The 26,906-nt window shown below is 36.9% G+C and overlaps 1 protein-coding gene across 1 annotated transcript; it reads right to left on the bottom strand.

The window, feature by feature from the left end:
- Nucleotides 1-2,156: 2,156 nt before the first annotated feature.
- On the bottom strand, nucleotides 2,157-26,803 carry LOC112565607 (E3 ubiquitin-protein ligase SHPRH-like). The gene is given in 32 exon segments (XM_025241157.1): nucleotides 2,157-4,361; nucleotides 4,561-4,641; nucleotides 4,643-4,740; nucleotides 5,370-5,456; nucleotides 5,704-5,796; nucleotides 6,543-6,743; nucleotides 7,182-7,253; nucleotides 7,474-7,575; nucleotides 7,959-8,102; nucleotides 8,824-8,894; nucleotides 10,011-10,141; nucleotides 10,461-10,529; nucleotides 11,925-12,104; nucleotides 13,501-13,637; nucleotides 13,931-14,038; nucleotides 14,445-14,621; nucleotides 15,501-15,627; nucleotides 15,950-16,032; nucleotides 18,222-18,287; nucleotides 18,603-18,710; nucleotides 18,848-19,011; nucleotides 19,487-19,565; nucleotides 19,719-19,763; nucleotides 20,201-20,280; nucleotides 20,600-20,726; nucleotides 20,856-20,963; nucleotides 21,272-21,973; nucleotides 22,114-22,276; nucleotides 22,489-22,573; nucleotides 23,842-24,051; nucleotides 24,724-24,895; nucleotides 25,081-26,803. Coding segments are annotated over 32 exon segments (5,022 nt in total). The 5' UTR covers nucleotides 25,738-26,803; the 3' UTR covers nucleotides 2,157-4,066.
- Nucleotides 26,804-26,906: the final 103 nt, after the last annotated feature.

Genomic DNA, 26,906 nt, shown 5'->3' with positions numbered 1-26,906 from the left:
TTCGTTATTAGCCGGCATTAATTATGTCCTCTTGTGAGGAGTTTCCCTTTGTCTTCGTGTTGTCTACCTCTCAAGTTCTTGTCTTCACCGTGTCAGCCACAATATAAACACTTGTATCAGACACATTTTTTTTTTATTTAAAAAAGCTTGAATTATTCTTTTAATGTAGCTTAAAAGAAAACCTTTATTGAGCAACTGATTTTATTCGCTTCGCGTCTTTTTTCTCTATCTTTACACCTTTTGCGAGGAGACATGTGTTCGTCAGCTGTAAGAACAGAGTCACGGAAACATACACCATGGAGAGAGAGAAGGACCGGCACCTGTATCGTCTTTTAACTCGCTGTCTTTGCTCTGTGCATCTCTCCATTAACTGCCTCTCACTGGCGCGGCAAGGCAAATGGTGGTGAATATGATCGATGGAAATAATTTGAGGTCGGCGCAGATTGGGTGGGGTGGCGTTTGTTCTGCTGAATGCCGCGCGTGCTGCACGAGCAGAGGAGGTGCTTGGTCATCAGCGAGCGACGGACCGCCCACTTCTGGCACAATGCCGCTAAAATCCGGTCTCTCGTCTGCTGCTCTCTCACAGGGATTGTTCCTTCGCTTGCATGGGCCAAGCAAGTCCTCTTCCATTTCCAAATTAGGTCCGTCGGGAGAGGCATACTCAGGGTGCTTTTGAGAGCGCCGAGAGAAAGTGTTCCTACAAAATCCACACATATCCAGTGGCAGCTCTTTGCTCCACCTCCCCTCTACAATTTCCTGTGGAAACTATTCTTTGAGAGACATAATCTTCTGACAGATATCCCACACTCCTGTGCTCCCACCGCCGATTGTAAACTGCTGTCTTCAAAAGCAGGACAGAAATAGAGTGCTTCCGGTAGAATATTATCGCAGGAAACAGGTTTTGCGATGTTCGAATTGGAGAAACTTAAAAAAGAAATCGAAATAGAGAATATGAATATCGATTTATCACATGTAAAGACAAAAGGAAAACTGATAAAGGACTGGGCTCGGGTAGGGATGTAAGGAAGGCGACTGCGCGAACGCTGAAGGGGTGGACAGATGGGTGAGTGGCGGGGTGAGAGTCGGGTGGGCTCACTGGCAGCTTCCATCTCTGATTGGACGCCGTGATGACTTGTTCTTTGTGCGCGCGCTGCGCCGGTTGGTGGCACAGAGTCTGCGAAGGGGACTGCCACGGACATCATTGGAATAAGTCTCCACAACTGGTTCGCTCATTTTCCTCCCAGCTATGTCCTCGCCCTGCACCAAGAAATTTTAGTTTCAACTTATCGCGTGAGGCGTTTAAGTACGGGCTGGTTTCCAGAAGAGAGTACTCTGCTTACCTTCGACATTGTGCTGTTTTGCCTTTATTAATTATACTGTAGCCAAAGCATAAAAGGCGGAATTTTCAACTACATATTGCCAAAGTCTGTCGAAAATAAAATACAAATAAAAAACCAGCAACAACAAATGAAATCTATTAAAAGAAAACTTGGGAAGCAAATCTCTCCACGAATAAGATGGTCAAAGACAAGAAAACCGGTTCGCCGACACAATAGCAGTTTTTCTAAATCCGAAATTTCGTGAAATTCTCAGCAGCCTACCACAAGAACGTAGCCATAACATTGTTTATTACAATTAATATTTCAGGAGCGTGCTTCTTTGCAATCGCCTCACAGTTTCGCAAAAGGGCGTGTGATCTCTCGGGATCTCCAAGACTCCAACAACAAAACAAAATATTCTTTCAAGGCACTTCAAGAAGGATAAATCCTCTCTTGTAACGAAAACAACAATTTAAATGGTTGATTTCGCGACCAACGCGACAATAGCTACAAGAAATATCTCCGCCGGGAGACAACAAGGAAAGGGGAAAAATAGCTAGTCTTTTGTTTTTTCAAAATTCTTAAAAACTGAACGATGTATTTTTACTGTAAAAGCACAAAATAAAGCCCAATCCTAACATACAAAATGTGTCTGTCTTAATGAATGAACAAAAAACACAACCTTCAATCAAATATTTCCTCCTTCAATCGTTCTTCGCCCCCTTCCATTCACACTCCCCACACACACAGGCACCCACCCATCCTAAAACACCAAAACAGCTAGTATTGTGATTTGCATCATTGCACATACCCTCCAACAAGGAATAATACATAACGTACATTTGAAAATTTAATTTATTCAGTGAAAATAATTGAGGTCTACATATGACCATTGCTGAGTGTACTATTCGGTATTCCAGCACAGTGGCGAAATACAACATAAACATCCTGGCTGTCTATGTGTGGCTGCTTTTTGGGTCGCTAAAAAGGAATTTACTGTGTACATAATATCTGGTTCTCTAAGAACATGCACGATTGAGCATTTTCCAATTTTAAAAACATTTTGTGATCACTCATTGATCTCTGCCATATCTTTTAACCAATTCTTTATTTTTGAAATAGCAGAAGTATACAAGTATTTTCTATTTACAGCAGACCCTCTGTATACAACTTTGTCAAAGACACGTACGTAAATGCGGGTGTGAAGTCCAAAGAACAGATGCCGAGCGTTATTGAGTGGGAGTCCGGAACACTGCACGCGGACTGTATCCGGACGTGCGTCTGATTACTGACAATATTAAAAAGTCTTCGGCATGTGGGAGCCTTCATCAAAATCCGAACAAGAGATTTTATTCAGACACGTGCCGCCACCCACCAGAAACAGCGAGAAACAAACGATAACATGAAAATGGGGAGCAGATACGATTTACAAGCGTAGTGGAAATGTAGTGTAGATAAACTTTTCAACGAAAGTACAGCAATGGATGAAGACCAACTGAATCTCAGTAGGAAAATATTCTCTATGCGGTAGGAAAAACAATCCTGAGTACATGCATTGTACAAACTCGTGTACAAACTCATGGTAAAGAGTTTCACGCTGCCGATATCTGAGCCTGGAACACTAGAATTATACAAGAGACAATTATACAACAGCCGAAGGTTTATTGTCAGATAACTGTACATTGGACTGTGGTGTAAGCCTTTGTCCCACAATTAACCTCTCTAGCCTTGGACCTGCTAGCCGTTTGTTTTACAAATGACACGTGATTTTTCTTGACGATCTGGATTAGCTGTATCAGACAGTCTGACAACGTGGTTAGACATTCTAAAGCTTTAGATTCTGTTAGGTAACAGGCTTAAAATGTTTTCAGTGACCCTTCGCTGCACATATGGATACAAATAGGACGAACACAGTCCTACTATACAAAGAACTACATGCACATGTAATTAGGAAAAAATTGTTGTGTTTCTCGCCTGGGCTGCAGTTAAGAAGAGAATAGACGTGACTGCCATGGGGCAGAATGGAGAGGCCAGGGTAAGCCTTTTTTATGTCCTTGGTTATAAAAGAGATGTCCAGACCTCGCGGGTGTTGATTTACTCCTGAAGTCACAGTTATAAAGCAGCTGCAAAGATGCCCATGGGTAAAGTAAATCAATATCCGGTCTGGGCACAGCTTTAAAATTACAAAAAAAAAAAAAAAAAATCCTTGACTTTGATGTCCCCATTCTCATAATGCAATGTAAGGAAGATTTCTTCTATATATAAAGATCATCCTCTGATTTCTTTTGATACAATTTCAAGCACACGTGAAAACGATTATCTTCGTGCAAGAAATTGGACATTATTATTTAGGACACGAATAGACTTCAACAATCACTTTTTGTGTTCATAGATGTTTAAATTCTTTCTCGCCTTCTCTCTCCGACACTCACTCCCCATAACTGGCCTAGGAAAAATTTGAAGATTTAAATACATCAAAGATAATAGTAGCCCCCTGACCTTACGGTGGTAGGGGAGTGAGGTGTTAAGGGCCTGACATATTTGGGTTTATGACTTTCCTAAAAATATTATCACTTTTACAAGGTCGCGAAACAACAAAAATGCTGCAGTTTTGTCGATCTTCACGCATCAAATGTAGCCTTGTAACTTGTCGGTTTTGGGGCTGCGAAGCATGATCTCTCACTTTGATCATCGACTCCTTGTTGATAGCATCACTGGAAGATGATGTCACCACTGCTGCTGGAATTCTAAACATCACTCCTATGACCGCTTATAGTCTCCATGTTGCTGACATCGCTGCTTGCTGCTCTCTGGTCAACATTGCCCGTCTGCTCGATATCATTCATGTCTTCATCATCACCATGATCGTCCCTACGGGTATCCTGAAATAGAGAGATCAGCTGGCCGATCGTCATCGTGTCGTCGATCACAGCCGGGGCTTTCTCGGCTGATATTGCAGCAGGGCGCAAAGTTGACTCTACTAAAGTATGGATGCGCTCTTCAATGGTTCGACGAATGAAAAACCGATGAATCTTGGTTTTTCTGAAATATACATCCAGACAACACCAAAACAAAATGAGAGACAGCTTAAGCTATCTTAGAGGAGGTGGAAATACCAAAAATATGTGAAAATTTCAACTGTTTTGTTAAAATACCATGCACACATTTTTTAACCAGAACAAAACAGCTTGTGCTGTCCTTTATTTACTTTTTTGATTAATACTGAATGTACGCAATTCACCTGGTCTGTCCAATCCTATGAATGCGGCCAATAGCCTGTGCCTCCTGTGCTGGGTTCAAGATTGGTTCCACCAATATAGCATGTTGCTTCAATCAGATTCAAGCCATTAGCACCTGAGTGGTAGGGCAACAGCAACACAGACAGCTCCTGTTTCTCCTTAAATAAAGACAGGTTCCTTCTCTGCACAGAAAAATGCAGGTCTGTCAAGCAACAGCTTTCATATTTTCTATAAAAATGTTTTCTTTTTCTTTTTCACTTCTCTATTTGTTTAAAGGCTGAACGCCATATACAATATATGAAGATTCTAGAACATGTCGGCTTAGTTCACACGCACTTGAAGATAGCAGCCATCTCCTCTCCCATGCTGGCTTGCCTTCCCAAACATTCTAAGGGGTGTCCATATCCAATATAAGATCTGCTTGTCTTACACAGTTCAAGACAAAAAGCTTAACAGCATAATCAAATAAAGCAGACCATAAGAGGTGTGTATTCTCTAAACTAATCAATAAATATTTAGACTGTCAACAAAATAATTTATGAAAAGGAAGCAAATATACATTCATTGATTGAGAACCAAATATACAACAGGTTTGTTAAGTTCATGAGGTCCTAGAGATATTTAATATTACATGACTGTGTAAAAAAAAGTTTTAAGAAAACAGATGAGAACAAGTAAAAGGAGAAAAACAGCAACAATTATGATGATAACGACTGATGCATGGATGGATAAGTGATAATTATTGATGAAGATGATGATGTCAAGTGATGTTTATTTTGACACATTTCTGAAGCATTTTACTGATGCCTACCTGAACATTTCCAACACTATGTAAAGTTGTATATGTAATGCTGTTCTCTTCCAGAGCTTTTCCAATCACATCCAACACATCTGTCCACTGTTAAAATATCACAGATGTGTGTATATCAACCTATAGACAACAACCTACAAAATCATTATACCACTACCAAGAAAAACATAAGTTCATTTGCAGGTATCTTGCTGACTCATATCAAAGGGTATGTCAAGTGCAGTATTCATCAGTCTTCTGGCTGCTTAAAGATTCAATGTTGAGCAAGAATTTTCAACTCATCAATTTTTAACTTTTGTTGGATAAAAAAACAGAGTGTTGTAAGAAGACTTACTGTGGAAAAGACCAAAGTTTTAGCATCTGGCTCTGATTTCCTGATGTTCAAAAGACATTGGACTACTGCAGTAACTTTGCTGGAATGGCTGCCCTGTTAACAAGTCAGAATATGCTGCAATGCATAACTTTATGCTTGTTTTCTACAGCTTGAGATTGCTGACTTTAAAGGACAAGTAAGAAAAAAAGGTAAAAGGTAAAAAGTCCCAAAGCCTATAAGCTATAGGAGCAACGAGAAAGCTGTACACCAAATCTTGGATACAGCAAGTGGAAAGTTAAGCCAAACCCTGCCACGTTATCTCCCCTGATAAATCAGGTTCCCATTTCTACTAGTTGCAAGGTGGGCAGGACACTTTCTAGCCACAGGTCTAAGCAGACCTCAAACCAGCGACTTTCTGCTGGGTAGCACACTAACCACCAGGCTGTGAACTACAGCAAAAGACACCAGACAGTAAATTCAAACAGTTTGCAGAAAGAAAAAAATCACAGTAAGAAATATCTCAGCTGACATTTATGGAGAAAATCTACAGTACATAAAAATGAAGAAAGCGTGATATTTTATAATTGACCTATAAACTTCTGTCTATACTTTTACAAAATACATAAAAAAGTACATTCTAGAGTCTAGACAATGAAGTTGTGTCTCTATGTTCCACTGGGGATGACTAAGAGTAAGAAGACAATGAAGTGCATTTGTCTCTTGTTGTCCAAGACTAAATGAGTCCCTCCCACCAAAAAAAAAGAAGATTCATTTCACTGAACACAAACATCTGTGAAACTTTAAATCAGCTCAAAATTCTCAGTCGTGAAATATTTGAAAAACTGTTATTGCTCTCTCACTTTCACAGATACACCAGAATCAACAGCATCAATGAGGGCCCATGGCTGCATGCTGACATAAGAGATCTGTGTCTCTGGAGTCATCTCACGACACATAGGGCACTTGACAGCTTTGGTGCGAAAACCTATCTGGGGTAAGCGCGTCAGCAAGGTGTCAATGCAGTCCATACAGTAGCAATGACCACACCGCAAGACACTCCACTGTAACAAGCACATAAACTAATTAAGAGTTAAATGTTAATGAGATAAGAAAGTTATCCAAAAAAATAAAGCACAAAAAGTAAATTTTAGAATGTTATTATAATTATGTATCTTATAGTGAGAAGTTTATTTTCATCTTTTCCTACTCTCTACAGCTTCTTCAATAACATTATATTTTCCTTAATTATAAATAAAAGACAATATTAGGACATTATTTACAAACATAGTTAAGTTTATTTTGGACACATCATTTGTGGTTATAATTTCAATCATAATGTTCAGAATAAAAAAGTGCTATAAAGATAACAAAATACAACCCAATTTTGACTGCAGAAATTCTCAGCAATGATTTTGATAGTGCCAATGTAATTTTAAAAGTTCATAAGAAACAAAACAAACCAGATGGAAACCTGCTCTTTTTCGTAAAAGTCAGCTCACCTTATGTCCTAGTTTATGTTGGCATACAGGACAGGGTTCTGGGTTTTTGCCTTCCGACACTGTGTGTTGGGACTACCACAAAATAGTAGACGACTTAAAAAAATCTAGGTGACCAATAAAACATGATGTAAATAACATGACTAACACATGGTTACATTTTATCTTAAAACTCAGACTTGTTAATAATGAAAGTCCATAACCTGCTTGTGAGTTTTTAATTTCATTGTTAAGAAAAGGACACCATTTTACGACAGAAAGAAAGCGATATGGGGTATAGCTGTTGTAAGATCACCTTAGCCAGGTTTTTCAGATACATGAGCTGCCCCAGCTTCTTCTGCAACTCTCCTTGATTGACAATTTTGTCTGTCATCAGCTTTTGTTTATGGGCCTCAACCTAGAAATCACATTGGAATAAACCCACAGCAAGGTAATCTTGAAGGCCCACAGTCAACATGCAGTTAGAAAATAAGAAAGACACAGACAGAATATATACATAACACTTTTAATTTGCTAAACGATGACAGTTTTTTAATGAAATAAGAGTAAACTGCACTCACTGTTTTAATCCCTATGGAAATAGTTAAATCAAAATCAATCATATATACTTAAAAGAACTCATTAAAATAGTCCTATTTTATAAAGAGTATTTTGCCTTCCATCAATGAAATACCTGCATTTTAAAACTCTGATACCTTCATCACAAATCAGTAACACAGTTAGATTAACAGTTTAAAGTTGGTTTATCATAATGTACAATAGAATGCTGACAGACAATACCTCTGTTGGCTCTAGAATATTGACTTCTGTCCTATTAGTTCGTGGCTCATCTGGATGTCGGATGCGCAGACGAATAGTGGCCATCTTGAGCTCATCAATGGCAGAGACATGCTCACGCAGAGCCATCCATAGCACACGCAATTGCTACAGCATAATACAAAACTTGACACTTAGCCAGTGTATTCACACTGACCTAAAACTAAAATAAATTAACATTTTAAAGCAGCACATAGATGCACGTTTGTTGGTAAACACAGATCCTAGAACTTGCCAGTCTGTCAGTCTGCTTTCTTTCTCTACTCTCATTAAGCAATTTTGGTTTCTCAAAGTACATTTCTGAGCATTTTTATACATTATTTTCTCACCAAAATTGTCACTAACTGCATTCCGGTCGCCAAGAAATACAACGAAGATAGTTCAGTGCCTTTGGGTTTGAAATCCATTGTTCTAATCACTATGCTATCCACTTCTTCATTGAAAATTCAAGACTAACAGCTAGCATCTTATCATTCCACTAGCAGACAGAAGCAACAGCTGATGACTTAAACACAACTTACATATTACCACTTTCATGCACTTAAGTTGGATTCTGTGCAACACACTGATTACATCTGCAATGTGCGTACTTCACAACCAGATTTTATAAGAGGAGTTTAAAACACTGTCATTTACTCAGTAGACTTGTTTAGCCAATAACTACCAATATCTGGGGCAAAAAAACAAAAGCAAAAAAAACAACAAAAACCCCACACAAAAGCTAAAGTGTTTAGTATGGTTTTTAAATGTAATTGCAACACAGCACCTACAAAATAATTTCATAAACTGTACAACCAGCATGTACTAAAGATTAGCATCTTTGTCTCACCTTAAATTCCTTTTTCAGTCCATCTAAAAGTTTGATATGAACTGATCCAAAATGAAGGCTCTGACCTTGCACTGAAGATAGGTCGACAAATAAAAGGCTTCAAGATACAGAATTAAATATGAAGAAAGAACATTATATGCATTATAAGAAAAAAATTAAATGTCACTGTCAATTAACAAATTATTTTCAAGCTCAGATCATACATGCCTTCAAACATTTGCCATACCTGAAGTCTTCAGGTATCTTTAAATGGGCTCTCTAATCATACAAACTGTGCTTTGCTCTGTGGTTTCCGTGATACACATTAACTTTTTTCTCCTGATATGTCAGTGTTTACCAGTCTAAGCAATAGGCCATATTTAATTGTTGGCATAATCATAACAAACGGTTAAGGTGTTTGGAGCTAAATGGAGTAACATTGTCACAGATGAAGAAATCAGCTCAGTATAAATGAAACATGCACCTGGAGAGAGATGAGCAATACACATGTGTACATAAGCAAGAAAGCAGGCACGTTTAAATGTCTAGTGGAATGCAAAATTTTCTTCTAATGTAGATTAGGTAAATCTCAGTGCATGATCATGTTTGGTGACTACTACATTCAGAGAATGGAAGGGGGATTTGGGGAAATAGTATTTTGCATTGAATTTTACCCAGCCATCAGAAAAATATTTGCACCCCATTAAACCTTTACTCTAGCTGTCAAGCCACTACAGTGTGAAAGCAGGGTCCTTCTGCCAGCCACCCCAAGCTTACCACATGTAAAGAATTAGAATTCGTGTTTAGAAATAAATATCAAAAGCAAGAGTAAAATTTTCTAACAAAGAGTCTTTATTTATTTGATATTGGCATACCAAGGTGTGAAGAGTGCAGCATAAGACATGTATCTAAGTTACTATTTCTATTCACCAAACTTATGAATCACTCACCGTCACCCATTTGGAAAATTATATATAAAACCATTGTTAAAATGTATCATAGAATAATCGAGCTGGAATTATGAGAAATTGCGTGCACTATCGTCTGCATGAGTGAAGAGGTGAGTGAGTGAATGGGACAAAAGGACCTAGGGGTGGGACATCACAAATGTTACTTTCTGACAATGTTACCTAAATGTGTTCATAGCATGCTAGGTCAAAAGCTTAACATTAATGGCATCAATTTTTTTTTTCAGAATGTATGCATACTTCTTTTTGTTCGTCCAAATGATAGGATGGACTTCAAAGCCAGTTCAGTCTGACCATCAGCCCATGTTCCCCTACGAATAGTGTTGACCTTATGTGTAGGATTGTCCACATCAAGAAACCCAAACACAGACCTGTCAACAAAGCAATGATTTTAAGTTTAAGGTAAAAATGAAAATTACATGTTAAAAAAATTTAGGATTTTGTGTGCTGTTAAACAAACCAAAGCTAAGCTGCATCTAGTCACACTGAAATGGGATCAAAGGTCCTTCATCACACAACAAATAGTGTCACATAGTGGAGGACTAGCTCACCCTATATAAAATCCAAAATAAAAGTACTTTTAATTTCCTACAAAAGAAATGATAACTACATTCTATAAAGTAAAGACATTTTATCATAAGTCATAAAATGTCATATAGAAAGATCAAATCTGTCAGATTGAAAGCTTACCCTTCCTTAAATGCGAACAATTTGGACTCGTAATTTGTCAGCAGACTTTCAACCTTGCAAAAAGGGCAGCTGTGACATGAGTTTTGAAAATTATTTGTTAATGCCATAAATAATCAGCTGCAAAGACTGCAATTAATATAACAGCAATATGAAGTCAGATGTTTAAAAGAATATAGTATAACAACTCATCTGAAGTCTTTTTTGAAGAACTTAAATTTACTTAAAGTTTACTGTCTTTCGAGCATGTGCAGGTGTTTGTATGTGTTATGCATGTGCACATATAGCTGCAGGTTCTACCAACAGATGAACTGGGCGGTCGCTTAGGACACAGTCATGGAAGGAAGGGGGTCGCAGAAATGGCCAGCTGTTTTTTTGTTTGTTTGTTTTTTTAAAGATAAATAATGTTAGGGAAAAATATAATTTTCATAGAATGACATTAGCAGGACACCTTTCCTCTGCTTATAATTCGACCACCATGCTAGTTTCTTTGTACATGTATTACAGGAAATTACTGCATTTACTGTAATTACTGTATTACTCGAGGGGGCATTTCCAGTGACCAGCTAACCAGTGGGGAAGTACGGGGCAGGAGAGATGGTAGAGGGGTGGCGGCGGCAGAGGGGCGGTGTTAGTGGATGGGGAAAGGGCTGATGTCATATACCTGTATATATTTTATTAACACAATTTGTCTCTTCACCTTAATTATAATTATATATAACAATAAACCTTAATTACCTTAATTATAACTATTCCTTATATTAGTTTTTTGCTTGTATGGATGCGAATGGTTGAGTTAGTAGTATTGTAAAGCTTAAAAAATTATTGCATTGCGTGAGCAGATCTTTACAGTTTTATCTCTGGTCATTATCAAGTCACAGTCATGCTTGGTAAGGAGGAAGGCAACGGAAAAAACCTGAGTGGATAAGCATGTGTGGAAGGAAGGAATGTTACATGTGATGCACATTCAGTTAGGTTATTGTGTTCATTCCTCACAAAAAAATCTTCTTTTATGGATCAACTGGCATAGTCTCTGTACTTGTCGAAGTGGCTGCTAAATGTTTTGGACTGCATATGTGCTCACAAACACAAATTGCTGAGTCCTGAGAAAGGCCACAACAATCATGAATAGTAATATGTAAGTCTATGTTTATTGTTTAAATTCTAAGTTAAGAAAATGGAGTTAAGCCTAAATATATACTTATTACTATATTTCTGCTGATAAAAGGTTCTGATTTTGGAGGTAATGTTGGGTGGGATGCAAAGTATTTGTCTCTCACTTAAGGCGCAGCATAGCCTTGCACCAGCCCTGTATAGCTACACATACAAGTTTATATCCAATAGCATGCAAACAGAAAATGCAAACAGGTTCACCCAAACAATCTGTTCAACGCAATGGATAATTCATAAAAATATGAAACTAACAAGGTGACAACAAAAGCCTAAATTACTACTGATGGCACCAACCTTTTCAAAATCTCATTGGAAGGACGAAGGCAACACTCCACCGTCTGGTTGATGACGTCTGGAGTTAAGCCCCCTTTTTTGTTGAGCTTTTTGAGATCTCGAAGTAGACAATTTCGTGCTGACTCCAGCCCTTGCAGCTGGGTATCTATTATATACTGTAAACTTGTTGTGTCTCGAAAGCTGGGAAGTATGAAAACAACATAAGCACTCCTTTTCTAAAATAAAATGCAACGAATATGGCAAGTTGAAATTAAATGGTACATACTGAAGTTCTGAACCACTTCTGTTAAAAATGTTGGGTTACAAAACTGTTTACTAACAATCACATCTAGAACACAGCTCTGAGCCAGTACATGGATGCTGTGATGTTTTATACTCTTTTGCAAAGAAAATCAAACTGATCCTAACTTGTAATAATGAAGGAGCCATTTGACATAAAAGGCATTTTCCGTCACACCAGTCTTCTCTACCACAGCTCTCTCTTGTTCTCAGCTTGTATGATACAATCCCAAGATTCATCATGCCATTGTTTCCATGACTGCACTTGAAGCCTGAAAGCTTATGCCAAATGAGTTGAATAATGTCATTCAACAACATGGCAGCTTTCTTGCACCACCTCTAAGTTGTGTTTTAGACATGATTGTTAAGTAACAGATTTTTCTTGCAACCTGAAATTTTGAGTGGAAATGCTTCAGAACATCAATCTTAACATTTATGATTCAGACGTCAGTCTTTAACACTTAATGATTCAGGGCATCAAAGAAGAAAAACACAGTCCAGATGATTGCTTCTGTAGCACTTTAGTAATGTAATAAGTTATTTCTTTGTTTTTATAAGGGTAGTGGTCAAACGGCTCCCAGGAGTGTCCCTTTCGTCTGCTGCATAAGTAATAGCCAGCCTTGAACTGTCCCACCAGTGGCTACTGTACCTATTGTTACAACCAAAGTTACGAAGTCTTCTGACCCACTTGGGAAGGTCATGACCAGACAGTGCAGGATAGGGGTGGCCACTGCCATCATGAGGCAGGAAAAGGTTGTGGCTACATAACCAGACCATGGGAAAAGGGGGGGATAGTTGCTGGAACCTTTGACAGGGATAGGATAAGTAGTGTAGGCAAGTTGTTAGCTGTGGGAGGCATTTTGGATTTGGAAGTGAGAGCTAAAAAAACGCAGGGCAGCCGCCAAGTGAAACTTTGAAAAAAAATCTACAGTCATGCGGCAAATTACATCTTTGTTGCATTTTTGTGCAACTAACCTACCCCTACACAGGCATCAGGGACTGATGTGTTGGTTACACTTCATGAGTTAATCTCCTTCGTAAACTAAATGTGTCTTAGCATAACAGTGGAAAAGTAATTTCAATAGTAAATCATATAGATATTTTATAAACAATTTAAGTTTTTTTCTGTATTTAGAGTTCATTTTCCTGTATATTTCACTACTTATGTGCAGTCAAGCACCCTCAATGATCGAATGATAGTTATCAGCAAGAAATGATCAGAAATCATCTGTAGAAAATGAACAATCATACTATCAAGATAACATAATTACATTGTGTCTGAATATTTGGATATTACCTGAGGATTGAGGCTCCAAAGTATGGTGAAGTGTGATCTGCAAGGTTATCGCGTACCCACAGAACTAGCTCTCCTCCCATCTCTCTCTCTGCAGCCCAGTCTATCACCTCCAGCCACCAGTCAGTGCCTTCATCCAACTGTTTCCACAAAACTTATGACTAGATACACCATCAACACTTTCAGGTATGTTCAAGTCAGGATAAAACAAAATAACCTGTAGACTGGAAACTGTCCTGTACAAGGGTGGAAAACAACTGAAATACGGACTTGTTTATTGTATCTTAGGCATTAGACCATTAGGCATCTACTGAGCTATTAGAGCATAAATAGAGCCAAGAATGATGCAAATTCATGAACTGTTCATCCAACTTGTTAATTTTTCTTAAAACTTGCATCTATAAAGCTTTCACAGAAATTGGGAATTGTGTACCTCTTGTTGTAGTTCCTGAATTGTGTTTTCACAAGAAGAAAACTGCTCATGGCTTGTGGCTACATATGTCTCTGCTTTCATCATATATTTCTTCTGTACCTCTTTGCACTGTCAAAGATAAGGACTTAAGCATTAGCTAAAGAATTACATGCATGTTTAAAGTGCATCTCACTCAGAACGGTTGGGCGGGGGGGGATTGATGTTTTATGCTTAGCCAGTAACTAAGACTGTATCAAAGTAAGGCAGTCAGCTCTGTAAACAGATGCCACATGCAGAGAAAGAACAGCATGCATGAAATGAGAGCTGAGCCCAGGGCAGCCAATCTTCACTGTATTGGTGACAGGAACTAGCCGTTCTGCCACCGGACTGCCCTATCTCACTTCAAAAAAAAAAATTCTGAAAATATAAAGTAAGCTAACACTTATGTAGATACATGCCTTCACATCCACAACTCACTAACATAATCCCATTCCCAGTCAAGAAACAGCCATCCTGCATCTGTTTGAGGGTTTACCTGGGCAGCCAGCTGGTGGTCACGAAGTGTGGGAGCAACACCTTGTGGTTTGGTGGCTAGAACTTCTTCAAGGTTGAACATTGCATGCAACTGTTGGAGCTCGTCAGTGCCTAGCTCTGCTTTACACTCTTCCACAGACTGCAGTACCTCGCGATACAGCTCCACAGCCTCCTTTGGCTGCACGCATCAACAAGTAATTTCTGCACCGGGTAACTGCATGTCCTACTGCTGTATAACTGAGCATAGGGGGTAAACTTGTTGACTAGATGTACATAGAATTTTTCTTACTCCTTACTGAACGTGTTTTTCCGATTGATTCAACTAAGGTGACCAGACGTCCCGCTTTAGGCGGGACAGTCCCGCTTTTGACCTCGTGTCCCGCCTGTTCATCGGGCGGGACGCCCAATGTCCCGCTTTCTGGCTTTCTAGCAAGTCCATCAAATGTCCCAGTTGTCTTTAAAAATCACTTTTTTCGGTGTAAAGAACGGTAACGACACCATCATTGGCACATGTCCCGCTTTCGCCCCCGAAACGTCCGGTCACCTTAATTCAACTGAAAAACTCATTTTTAATAACCAAAATGAGCCCATTGTTTGACAGAGGTTTGACCTTTAGCACCGTTCTTATTGTTTACCTCCTTTAATCATGTACATACGTATTTCTTTCTGTCAGATTACAAGATTGTTTGTGCCTATCAACATACCTACATCATTTTACATCCCAAATAATTGAATTTGCAACCAGCAATAAGATATTTTTGTTATTATTTCTGAAGATCATTCACATGGTGGGTAGGAAGATCCAGAAAAGGAAAAAGGATCTATGACCAGAGTTTGCCATGTCTTTGCTAACTGGCACATGGTCTCAAACAACCCTCCCACAGTTGGATATTTTTGTACAAGCCCAGTTATTTACAAATTAATTGCATCTTTAAATCATCCTCTGAAAATAAGCATATGTCTTCTCAAAAAGGAAAATTTTCTAGACTGGCAATGTCAGTTTTTGTACTTATAAACCTGGCACTTTAGGCAGATTCTGCATGGCTGAAGTGCTTACCTGTTTCTGGATGATCTGCAAAGCAGCAAGCCCATTCATGGCAGCAACTTTCCCCCTGTGGGCTTCCTCACATTCGTACCTTGTTTTCTTGATCAAAGATTCTAACAACTCTTCCATGGTCAGCATACTGTAACAAAAGACCAAAATCAAGAATTTGGTGAAATAACTTTATGTGATTTCTTCAGCTTCCATATCTATGATATGAGGCTAAGTAAAAAAACTGTGTACACCAATCAATGCTTGTTTAACCTAATATTGGACAGCTCTGATGGCCTGTCATTGTCTCTCAACTTGGTATTACACTAAACTTTCACATAACACCTCAGTTACACGTCATATATTTTTGGTTTTGAGTTTAGTTTTATTTTATTCATGACTAGGCCTAGCAAGAAATTTTATAGGTTTTTATTTTTTTGCGAAAAAATATCTTGCTAAAAGCTAGTTCCTGCCTGTCATGTATTGGGATGAAAGCTCCTCGCACAACCTGTGGATGACAGCAGGCCTGACGCAGATGAAGCAGTGGTTGCAGCAACTGATATGAACATAATAAAAATTACCATAAAATACACAAAATAAATCCAAATTAAATAAAGTACTTAAAGAAAACCTGAAGGAACATTGCAACATTGCAAGTTATTTCAAGGACACTCTAATCAACTGAGAATAGTTTTCTTTATATTTCATTATCTTTGAATACCAATCTTTTCATTAACTGGATTATGCCAAAGATCAGTCATTCCTTTTGTAAAAAGCATTTGATTTATGTTATAAAAAATGGTTAAGTATTATTAGTATTGTTATTATAGTTCTCTCCCAACTGATAATTCCTCAATATTACAACAAAGGAGTACCACTGTTTTTAACATTAAATTATAATTACATGTTTTTAACATTAAACTATAATTATATTATCAATTAAACTGTATACCGATTATAAGTATAATCATGTAATTTGTTCCCAAGAAGTAGCAAATTATTTTAAGAGAAGCTACCCTCTCCAGGTTTGCAAAGTCTTTCCTTCTCATACTCAATGAACACATTGCCAGTTATTCACTGCATCTACAAAAAGGGACCAAAGGTTGATGGCTGGAAGCAGCGTGTCAAGCCACTAATCCATGGCCATTCTGTAAGCTTTCTTATATCATCTGATGTTTATAAATATTTAAAAAACTACTAAAACTGTTAGAAATTTACACAATTTTCATTCTTAAATTACATTAATGTGAAACTAAATCCATTTTTAAAGTGTACATGAAAAATTACACATGGTGAGCACACTAACATTTGACTCAGAGGTTGATTGATAAAGCACTATTAATCGAAAGTATGCTTCAGAATCTACCAGAAAAATCTACCAGAAATACCAAAGCAGTTTTATATACATGATGACAATAGGATATCAATAAAATGGCTACAGTCATGTATCAGAGTATCATACAAATATTTAATTTCATCATCTGACTGGGCAGCTATCAATGTGCTTTTAGTTCCTACTAATTAGGGATTTATCTAATAAAATTAATTTTTTGTGCTTCAATGCTTATAAAGCATCATTTCATAAACACCATTGCATTATATTACTTTATAGCATTCTTGATGTATAATAGGCAAATACTACACTTTCTGGAGAGGAAGAGAATGTCTTTCATTATTTTATAGAACTCTTAATGTACAATAGACATATATTATATTTCTTGGGGTGAGGGCATGGTGGAAAGAGAGAAAAATTTCTTTGCCTTACTGTATTTGTTTTCCTGCATTGTGTCATGATTTTTCTGTCCATTATCTACCTGGTATCCTTATTTTCCTGGACTTTTTTCCCTTGCCTATGGCTTTGTTCTTCCTCTCTGGCTTTCCAGTTTTTTATTAGCTTAATTCTGTTCTAATAGTCACAATTTCTCATTTGCAAAAGTCCTCAGCAGATGTGCCAGCCATGTGTTTTTGCATTTTAATTGAGCGCAATCTGCACGATGGAACTAGTTGTTTGATCTATGATCAAGACTCTTTTGAGTTTTAATTCTTGCAGATGAAACAATGGAGCTGCTTGCTGTTTGCTATGTTTAAATATGTATCCTTGCAAGAAAGACAGATGAGATGTATATGTATATATAGAACATATAGCCTCAGAATGTTTGCTCTAAACATCATTTTTATTATCATTATCATTGTTGATGTTGTGAAGCACCTTAAGCCACTTTTGAGGTTGAGGAAATTGTTTTATAGCCATTATTATTATTTTTGCAAAGTGACTTGAGCCTGCCTATGACAGTAGGGTAATTCACTATATAAATTGCTATAATTACTACTATTTTATGTTTTTATTATTATTAAATTGGGTTTAATCACACTTCATTTTGTTCTCCATCATCTCTTTTTACATTGCTTTAGCTAAAACTTCATCTGCCTCCTTTATGGATGAAATTTTGTGATGCAAAAATGAATAGTTTCAGAACTGCCATCTTTACATACAATATCAGCACAGTTCCCTATCATTAGTGTACACAAAAATTCTTTACACAGACCCAAAGACAATAGACACAGACTTGTTCCTCATAAAGACAAACTTGCCTCCCTTGGTCAGCTTTTGTGCAATAAACAAGCACACCATGGAGTAACATGTGACATGTTGCACGAAGACTTGAGGTCGCATATTAAATGTGAAACTCTCTTTAAAGTTAACTATGAATACAGATTACATCTACATAACACTTTCCCCTCTACCTTGTTCAAAGTTCCTGAATCCATGGTGTTAAGCTTTGTTGACAGATCTGTTCTTCCTGACAAATTCTGAAACACCACCTCATTTTCACAGGTAAAACAGGTACATGCATATTTCAAAACTAAAATGCTAGTAGTCACTTCACTTTGCCTTTGATATATGTGCACAAAGTTATACCCAAAATCCATTCTGAAAATATGTTGCAAAGGATCAATTCATTAACAGAAAGTTTTCATGGCTATCACAATACAATCAGCAGCTTTAATCTAAATGAGAAATTATCATCATTTTAGATACAACTGATTATACATCTCTATTTAAAGAAAACTTTTAACACATCTAGCGCCATAAATCTGGCATGACAGATAAAGTAATGTTCTAACCCTCATGGCCTGATCAAAGCATTTGTTATACAATCGCCGGTAGAAATGATCCTCTATTGGTGAGAAGGTCAACCAGCACATTTGTTCAGTCTGCTCAGGTAGCAAAATCTAACACATAGCAAAAACACAAAGAGATAAAAACTACAGTTAATAAAATAATGAACTGTTTAGGAATTTTTCTGCTTCAGATCACTTAAAAACCTTTTGAAATTCTTTTACACATTAGGCCAACTGGATTAATCTACCTGGTTAATCACATCCTTTTTAGCAGTGCGCCACAACACCTTTGACAGGGCATGGTGCAAAGGATACTGGAAGCCATGGCAATACGGTTCCCACAACAAAATCCGCCACCATTGCATCACACAGTATGGATCCAGTCCAAGAAAAAGTAGTAAACCATATATGTCTGAAACAAACAAATAAAGTAAAAAAAAACTGGAAAATGTTTTTCTGTTAACAGGGCAGAAATATATTTAATTCATTTACCACTTCCCACCCTCTAACAGAAAAAAATGATGTAAATGTTTTATCTATCATATGCTGATCATGATAACTTAGTAAACAAAGTGTGTTTGTGGGGGTGGGGGTGGAGGAGAATAAAGGTGGTAAATAAAGTGTCCATTTGAGACCTCCATTTTTGTCTGTTAGGAGCATATTTAGTTTTGTTGTTCCATGTCCGTTTCCACTCCATCAGTTCTTTTTCAACTGATCTTAACCATGTTTCTTTTGGTCAGCCATGCTGCCTTTTATAATCAGCTGTCCAATGAAGAGATGTTTTGAATGGCGCATCTGTTTTCATTCACATGCCATAGCCATCTTCATCTTCTTTACTTGCCATAATTTGATCATTATAAAGTATATATAAAAAAAATCTACAATACCTTCTACACTGTGAATAAGAGGTGTTCCTGTTACACACCACCTATTGATAGCTGTCAGTCTTAGGGCCATCTCTGCAGTCTGATAATGAGAACAAAAACACTTTAATACCAGCATAGACAAGTGTCTGAACAGAGTCAATATCTGCTTTAAAGTACCAGATCATCATTTCACATAGACTGAAAATATACAATTTCATGACATAAAAGAATTAATGCTGAAAATGTGCAATACCTTTGCTGTAACACATTCCACCATCTGAGCCTCATCAAGGCATACCTGGATGAGACAAATGAACAAAGAGCTAATAATCTACAGACCTGGTCTAAACTTCTAACAGACAAATCCTCTGAAACATTTACACACACACACACAAGAAATCTTGCAATAGGAACAAATACACTGTGAAGCATATCACATAAAAAAAATCATAATGATAGTATAGAGGTCCAGCAATAGTCTTTACTCTCTTTACTCAAGGCCCAAATTGTCAAATTTTACTACTCCTGATGTAGTCCAAAAAGACCCATCTGTACAACACCTCACAACTGGTCATTATTAGCTACTTACCAACAGGTACCTTAAACAATGATAAAATACATAAAACAGCATGGGTCCTGCCTAACAAAAGGTTAAAAAATTAAAACCATGCAGTACTTAATACACTGTTAAAAACACTCTCACTTCACAAAGAAACATAACAAAAAATCTCTTACTCTCCACCATTCCACAGCCACCAATGGACTTGGGATAGCCATGAAACGCTTTGGATGGCGGAATCTTCGCCCATTCTTACCTACATTGGCAATAAAATGTTTTACATGAATTGATATCCTAGCCCCATCTCTATTTTATGAGAAAGAATTCCTATAACAAATGATTTAATTTTGAAGAAAACAGTTTAATTAAAATGTTTGAAAAAGTTAAAAAGTGTCAACTATCTCCATTAATACACATGAAACCTTATTCATTTGTAGCTACTCATTCAGATCAATCATCTTTTACCTAATACCTTGTTATTGTATCAACTATAGCCCATGAAAACTCATATCACAGTTCCCAGGTTTACATACCACCCTGACATATTTCCTGTCAACATATTTATATAAGCTTACTGTTTGTGTGTGGAAGATCCACATAATCAAGCTCCTTGCAAAGCGTTTCATACGTGGTCACAACTATATCCTGTGAAGCAAGCATGCGTGGCTGAACAAAACCCTGTCTGTTCACACCTTGGTATACCTGTTTATTTTTTTAAAAAAATGAAAAACCAGTTTTCTTTCATTTATATGACAAGAATGTCCTACACACTTCACTCAAGAATGATTATAAAATCATAAAGACCACAAATAAATAATCAAGAGAACTTACAAATACATTCAGACTTTTGACTTGAATGTGCTTCATTATTTCTTCCACCCACTGATCACAAATTTGAGATGGCGATATGATCAATGTTGCTCCAGATGGAAGTGGTGTCTCATAATAGGAAGGGAAAAAAGTTGAGCAGAAATAACATGTTCATGTTGTAATACAAATGCGCATTTAAATATTTATAATTTCATTTTAAATGTCTTTAAATTATTATAAACTCAAGTAAGATATGCTTTGTACATGCTCAAAAAATTAATAACAACCCGACCAAAAGTTGTGCCAAAAAATTAAGATAGAAGATCTGCAAAACGAGCAAGAAAACTCTCAAAAAAGAAAAAAAAGGAAACACGAGTTGAACCATGACTTTTGAAAACTTATTTTCTTTTAAAGAAAACAGATGACAAAAAACTTACAGAAGCCACATGGCAATGTGGACACTTGTACTGTCCACGGAAGGCATCAGCAAGATCATAATTTAAGCATTCAGCATGCTGCTGTGCACCACAGTCTACACACTCTACAACATGAAGAGCTTTCTTAATTTTTTTCCGTGTAGAGTTAGTCTCATTTTTGCTCTTTCCACACACACATTCAAACAGCTGCTTTCGCTCAATGCAACTGTTAGCCAAACTGTCTGTCTGTTGGATGAGTTTACGATGCTGCTGTAGCTTGCCTGAAGAAGTAGCAGTCAACGGTGACATGCCATTATTTGGTGTGTTGCATTTTTCACTTTCAGTGCTGTCTTGCCCAGAAATCTGTTTAATCTCCATGGCGTCAATGTTTATATCTTTTGTTGTCTTACTGCTCATTGAGAGAGATATGTCATGATTCGATTCGGATTTTTCAAAAATGATTGGAGCAGAAGAAATCATATCTCTCTGCATCTCAGAAATATGTGGAATACTGCTTGACGTTTGAACAGTGTGATAGCTGCCAGCACCCTCTGCATTTAACTCTTTTGCCTGTTTCCCAGAAGATACAGGTGAATCTGGAAATGTTTCTTCTGTCTGTGACACTTGTGTGACAGCTTCAAGTGCAGTCACAACAGTTGTGCTACACCATTCTTCTTGCCCATCATTTTCAGTTGTTTCCTTTTCAGGGCCTTTGTCCTCTAACTAAAAAATACACATATCCACAAAAAATTATCATTTGAAGAGATAATAAATAATAAATGGAAACAAACAAATCTAATGTTATGATTGATTAAAGCACAATATCTACTGCCAAATCAACAACTGACTCTTCTCTTCCATACCTGGGTCTCAGCAAGAGTGGGTAGTTGAGAGGGTGGTGGAAGAGGTGGACGCTGGTGCAGAAGTATAAGGCAAAGTACCTCCACAGTTTTACCTAGTCCCATTTCATCAGCAAGTATACCCCTTGGGGGTGTTTTGGTCTTTGATGGTCTTTGCTTCACAATGCTAGTGAGGAAATAATAAAAATGTACTTCTGTACAAAAATGTGAGTTCCTTATGGTTATACAAAATTTCTAGTCAGATCAGGATGCTTGATTTCAATGTTTCTATGAAAGTCATAATCTGAAGAACTGCCCTAGGAGGTGGTATTTGACAAAGTCTTCAATATCATTTATATTATTATATCAGGAATAACTTTGAATGCTGCTAATACTTGCCTGCCACCATGCCTGTTGTAATAAAAGGTTTTACCACATGATGTCTTCATTTCAACGTACAACGGATGTAAGTCACATAAAGATTCTGCATAGAGAAATAAAGATACAGCATAAATGCATGTAGTGACACTTTATAATTCAGTTATGAAAAGCAAGCAATAAACACTTAAGGCCATAGCAAATGGTTTACATTTTTTACAGATGTTGATAGATACAAAATCCCACTCGAGCATAGATAAACAGTGCTACATCAATCTGTGTTATGCTACCTGCTATGATTACTATTTAATCATCATCATTCAAGGCAGATTTGTCAAGTTTGACATAATACAGTACTTTGAATCTACTGTTTACTATTAAAAAGGGATATCATCATCCCCAGATTTGCTAAATCCATGGGAACTTTTGATACATAATCATTTTCAGCAAAATTATCATTTATATTATTCTCCAACACTTAAAAATAATAAGTATGTGATTTATGTCACGTGTCCATTGCTGCAGGGGTGGTCAAGGTTCGGGGGCCATAAGGGGATGCCCGTTTAATCTGACCACAGGAAGGGCCGGCACGTCGCACATCTCTTGGCTGGGACAGGGCAGGACTTAATAGACCTGCCTCGGGGCACATCGTAAGGCATACCTGATAGGGTTTTTTTTTTTTTTTTTGCTGGCCTTAACATTAAGCTGTGGCCCAGTAATCCACAAATTCACTTAAGCCACGCAAAATGCTTGTATCCCACTTTGTTTACACCATGGAGTGTACAGACCTGGACATGGCCTCTCAAACACTTAAGACAGGTGTTGACAGCTGTCATTTTGGCATTTCAAATGTCCATGATTGACATATGTACTATTGCCGATTAAATATTTAAATGCTGGCTTATAACTTCAAAGAGGTATTTATAGAAGATTAATCTTTTATTTATCAATAAACAATAAAATAACTTTCAATGAAATTCAAGTATTAATCTGTTTTATCCATGATGTGTGTCAGCATTATGGAGACTGCCATTGTAACTGATTCACACCTTACAATGCTGTAAAGTTAATCCACAGTAAATCAAAAAAACATTTATTTTTTCATGATTTATTGTAATTTATGTATTATCAAAAAATATTTAAGATGCAGTTAAGCAGTTTGGACCCCAATCACTGAGCTTAATGGCCCTACACTATATCAGTGATATCAACAATGTTATTTTCTACAAAAGTCATAAACTGGAATGACTAAAATTTTCTGGTTTGTTCATAAAATGCACATTAGTTAAAGCATGAACAGTACAAAAATACAAACTGAATAAGCTGATGTAACAACAGGCATGCATAGTGCATCACTACCTGATGGAGACTAACCTGGGTCATCCAATGAAACCTTGGGTAGAAAACACTCTTGATGCAACATCCAAACAACAGCATCACGCTGGTATGGCCTCAGCAAAGGCTTGAGATCAGGATGCTGTACATCTATAGTAGCCTTCATTTTTGTAGACTGCTGGATGCTCATGACAGCTTCATACAGCTGGTGAAAATCATGCTGTTCTGTTCTCAGTCTGCTGCTCAGATCTGCAAAACCACAGAGACAGCATGAAAGCCATATAAAGGGATTGAAAAACTGATCAATGTTTCTTCCTCCTCCTTACTTCTTCCATTTTGTATATTCTTGACTGTTGTCCGACAGACCTTTAAGAACAGCAGTAAGAAAAAAGCCCAGATAAATACTTTGCAGTATGAAGTTTTAGGAAGTGACATTTAATCCCAGATGTTTAAAAAGAGGAAAAACTAGTAACATTTAACTAGTCACAGTAACAAGAACGATGCTTCAAACAAGATGATTTTTTTTTTTCATTTATATGCCATTAGAGCAAGAACTAAATAATCCACACTTCTGGATCATGCAAAGCCTTAATATTAATTTTTAAAAATCCAGCGTCTATATTGTAGATGCTGACAATGGCCAGACTGTAGTAACATTTTAAAAGAATAAACACTTTTTTTAAAACCTATGGAAACACACTGTTCTTTAAATAACTTAAAAGGCTCAATGCAAAAGTCAAAGAACAAGCTGAAAATATTCACTAGAAATTATAACTTTCTTCTTAAATTATTTTTTTCCCACTCACAAATGCATCTTGGGATAGATCTTCATATATATTCCAACTATCTGCACATTAATGTTTCTGATACATAAAATATATAACTAACCTACATGAAAACAGCAAGCAAAAGTATGCTTACCATAAAGAGGACCAATATTATGGAAATGACACATCAATTTCTTTAGTGCCTTATGTACAGGTTTCAAACGGAATGCTTCACTAGGATATGACAAGGCCATCACTATGCTCTCTCGGCCATAGATAATCACTTCTTGCTCCCTTTTCATACTGTCATATCTTCCACGGACCAACTGCAATTTAATGTTTCATTTGGGGATGATATAAAACAAACTGACAATCTTTTTTAGTGTAAAATTGTCAATGAAGTTAAATGTTTTGTGATATAGTTTTAATGCTTAAACAGATCTCTTTAATGGAATCAAGTTCACTTTTTCAATATCTTAAGACATAAAACTATAAAATAATGAAAGCTTACCTGAAAGTGTTTGGTCTCCAGCCCCTCAAACAGTTCTAATACATTATCAACATTCAGCTCCAGATGCCAAAACATCTGTATAGACTCATTATTAGATCCATAACTGTCTTCAAAATAAATCATGTGTCTTCCTTGTACATGTGAAATATACAACCAGCACAAACTACTGCCAGGAAGATTAACAGTGTTTGCTTGAAAACAAGGGTGAGGCTGGAGCTTAAAGCTGAACCTGCCAATCTCAAAATGCCACTCCTCATCTTTAGCTGTTATGCTGCTATGGATTGTAATACACAAAATACAGTCTTCAAGGAGTTGTTTAAACAAAATAATTGATTGGGGACTTTGAAAAAAATCATACACTTCTTTGGAAAATACAGGGCAATAATTATTCGGTGAAAAATTTGTCTTTGCAAAATTAAGTTGTTTCAAGTCAGATTGTTGAGTGCAAGAATTATTTGCACTATTGCTTTCAAGAGAGAAAATGGCTGCTTCTTCTTCTTGATGAAGAATAGGATCATCATCAGGAATAATCAGGAGAGATCCAGTAGAATTAAAACTGCTTGCATCACCATTATTTCCATCCAGCATATTCCACTGAAGTTGCTGCCGCTTCTCCTCCCTCATCTGCGTAGGTGTGGTTTGTTTTCTTTTACCCATTTCCAAATCTAATGATGTAAATTACATGTGCAATGATAGATTAAAAGTACAAACAAAAAAGGTTGACACACTGAAAGGGTTCATTTATTAAGCATGAAGCTGAAACTTCAAAAGAAGCATATAGAAAATTGTCATCTGCAAAACAACAACAAAAAAAAAACAAAGCCACTCATGTAATAATGTTGAATCCATCTAAAAGGCACAAAATTTACTTCAAACTAGAAATGGACAACAGATAAACACTATAACTAAAACTGCACTGTGGTGTGATACTTAAGTGTGATAACTGACGTTGAATTACATAGAAAGGTATTGATAGCGTGCGGTACGTGTAGCGAGACAACTTTTCCAACCAAGAATATTGTTCCAAGCGAGGTGTTGTAAGGACAGAACCGAGCTCTCAGCGAGAGCCAATGGTCTGTGCATACTACAAAATTAAATTTAACAGTTGAGAAACATAAAACTTTTCGGTTCAAATTATTACAGCTTGCAAAGAGTAATAAAATCTTAACTTTTCGTATAGTTGATGATTTCATTGTTTTCCTCCATCTTTTATCATCTACTTTGTTGCATTTTCTGCCTAGTGGTTCAGACTTAGAGAAACTATTAAAACCTCTTCGAATGACTCCTATATAGTAACTAATTCGTTGGGTGAGCGTCATAAATGAAAATGACAGCATATAATGAAGAAAATTACACGAAAGTGAAAGTAGGTTTCATGCACAATTAAGACATGAACTATAACTTTGTCTTCTCCAGCCAAAAAGTCAAAACATTTGGGTTTTTTTAAAACTAAAAATGTTGACAAATGTATCCGATTTCTAGTATAATTTACTTTCAAAGTAGCCATGGTCAGGTGGCAACCTTACTTTTGCAGGAGAAAAGTTATCTATGTTGGCAGTATTATTAAATTAGGTATTAAATGAAAGCTCTGTCTACTGGGATGCACATTTGAAACTCAGCTTTCAATTTACCGTATCAGAATTACAAGAGATCATTACTCACACAATATGCACAGACACTAGTCTAACCTGTTGTTTACACCGGAAAAACAATCAAAAATAAGAAATTGGGAATCATTAGATTTACGCTGTGCACTTTGGTTCTTAATTTTTTTAAATAAACATCTTTCATTTAATTTTTTAACAATTTGATGTTTTAATAACTTT

The sequence above is a fragment of the Pomacea canaliculata genome, linkage group LG6 (assembly GCF_003073045.1).
Source record: "Pomacea canaliculata isolate SZHN2017 linkage group LG6, ASM307304v1, whole genome shotgun sequence".
Taxonomy (NCBI): Eukaryota; Metazoa; Mollusca; class Gastropoda; order Architaenioglossa; family Ampullariidae; genus Pomacea; species Pomacea canaliculata.
This window is presented reverse-complemented; position numbering and strand designations above follow the sequence as displayed.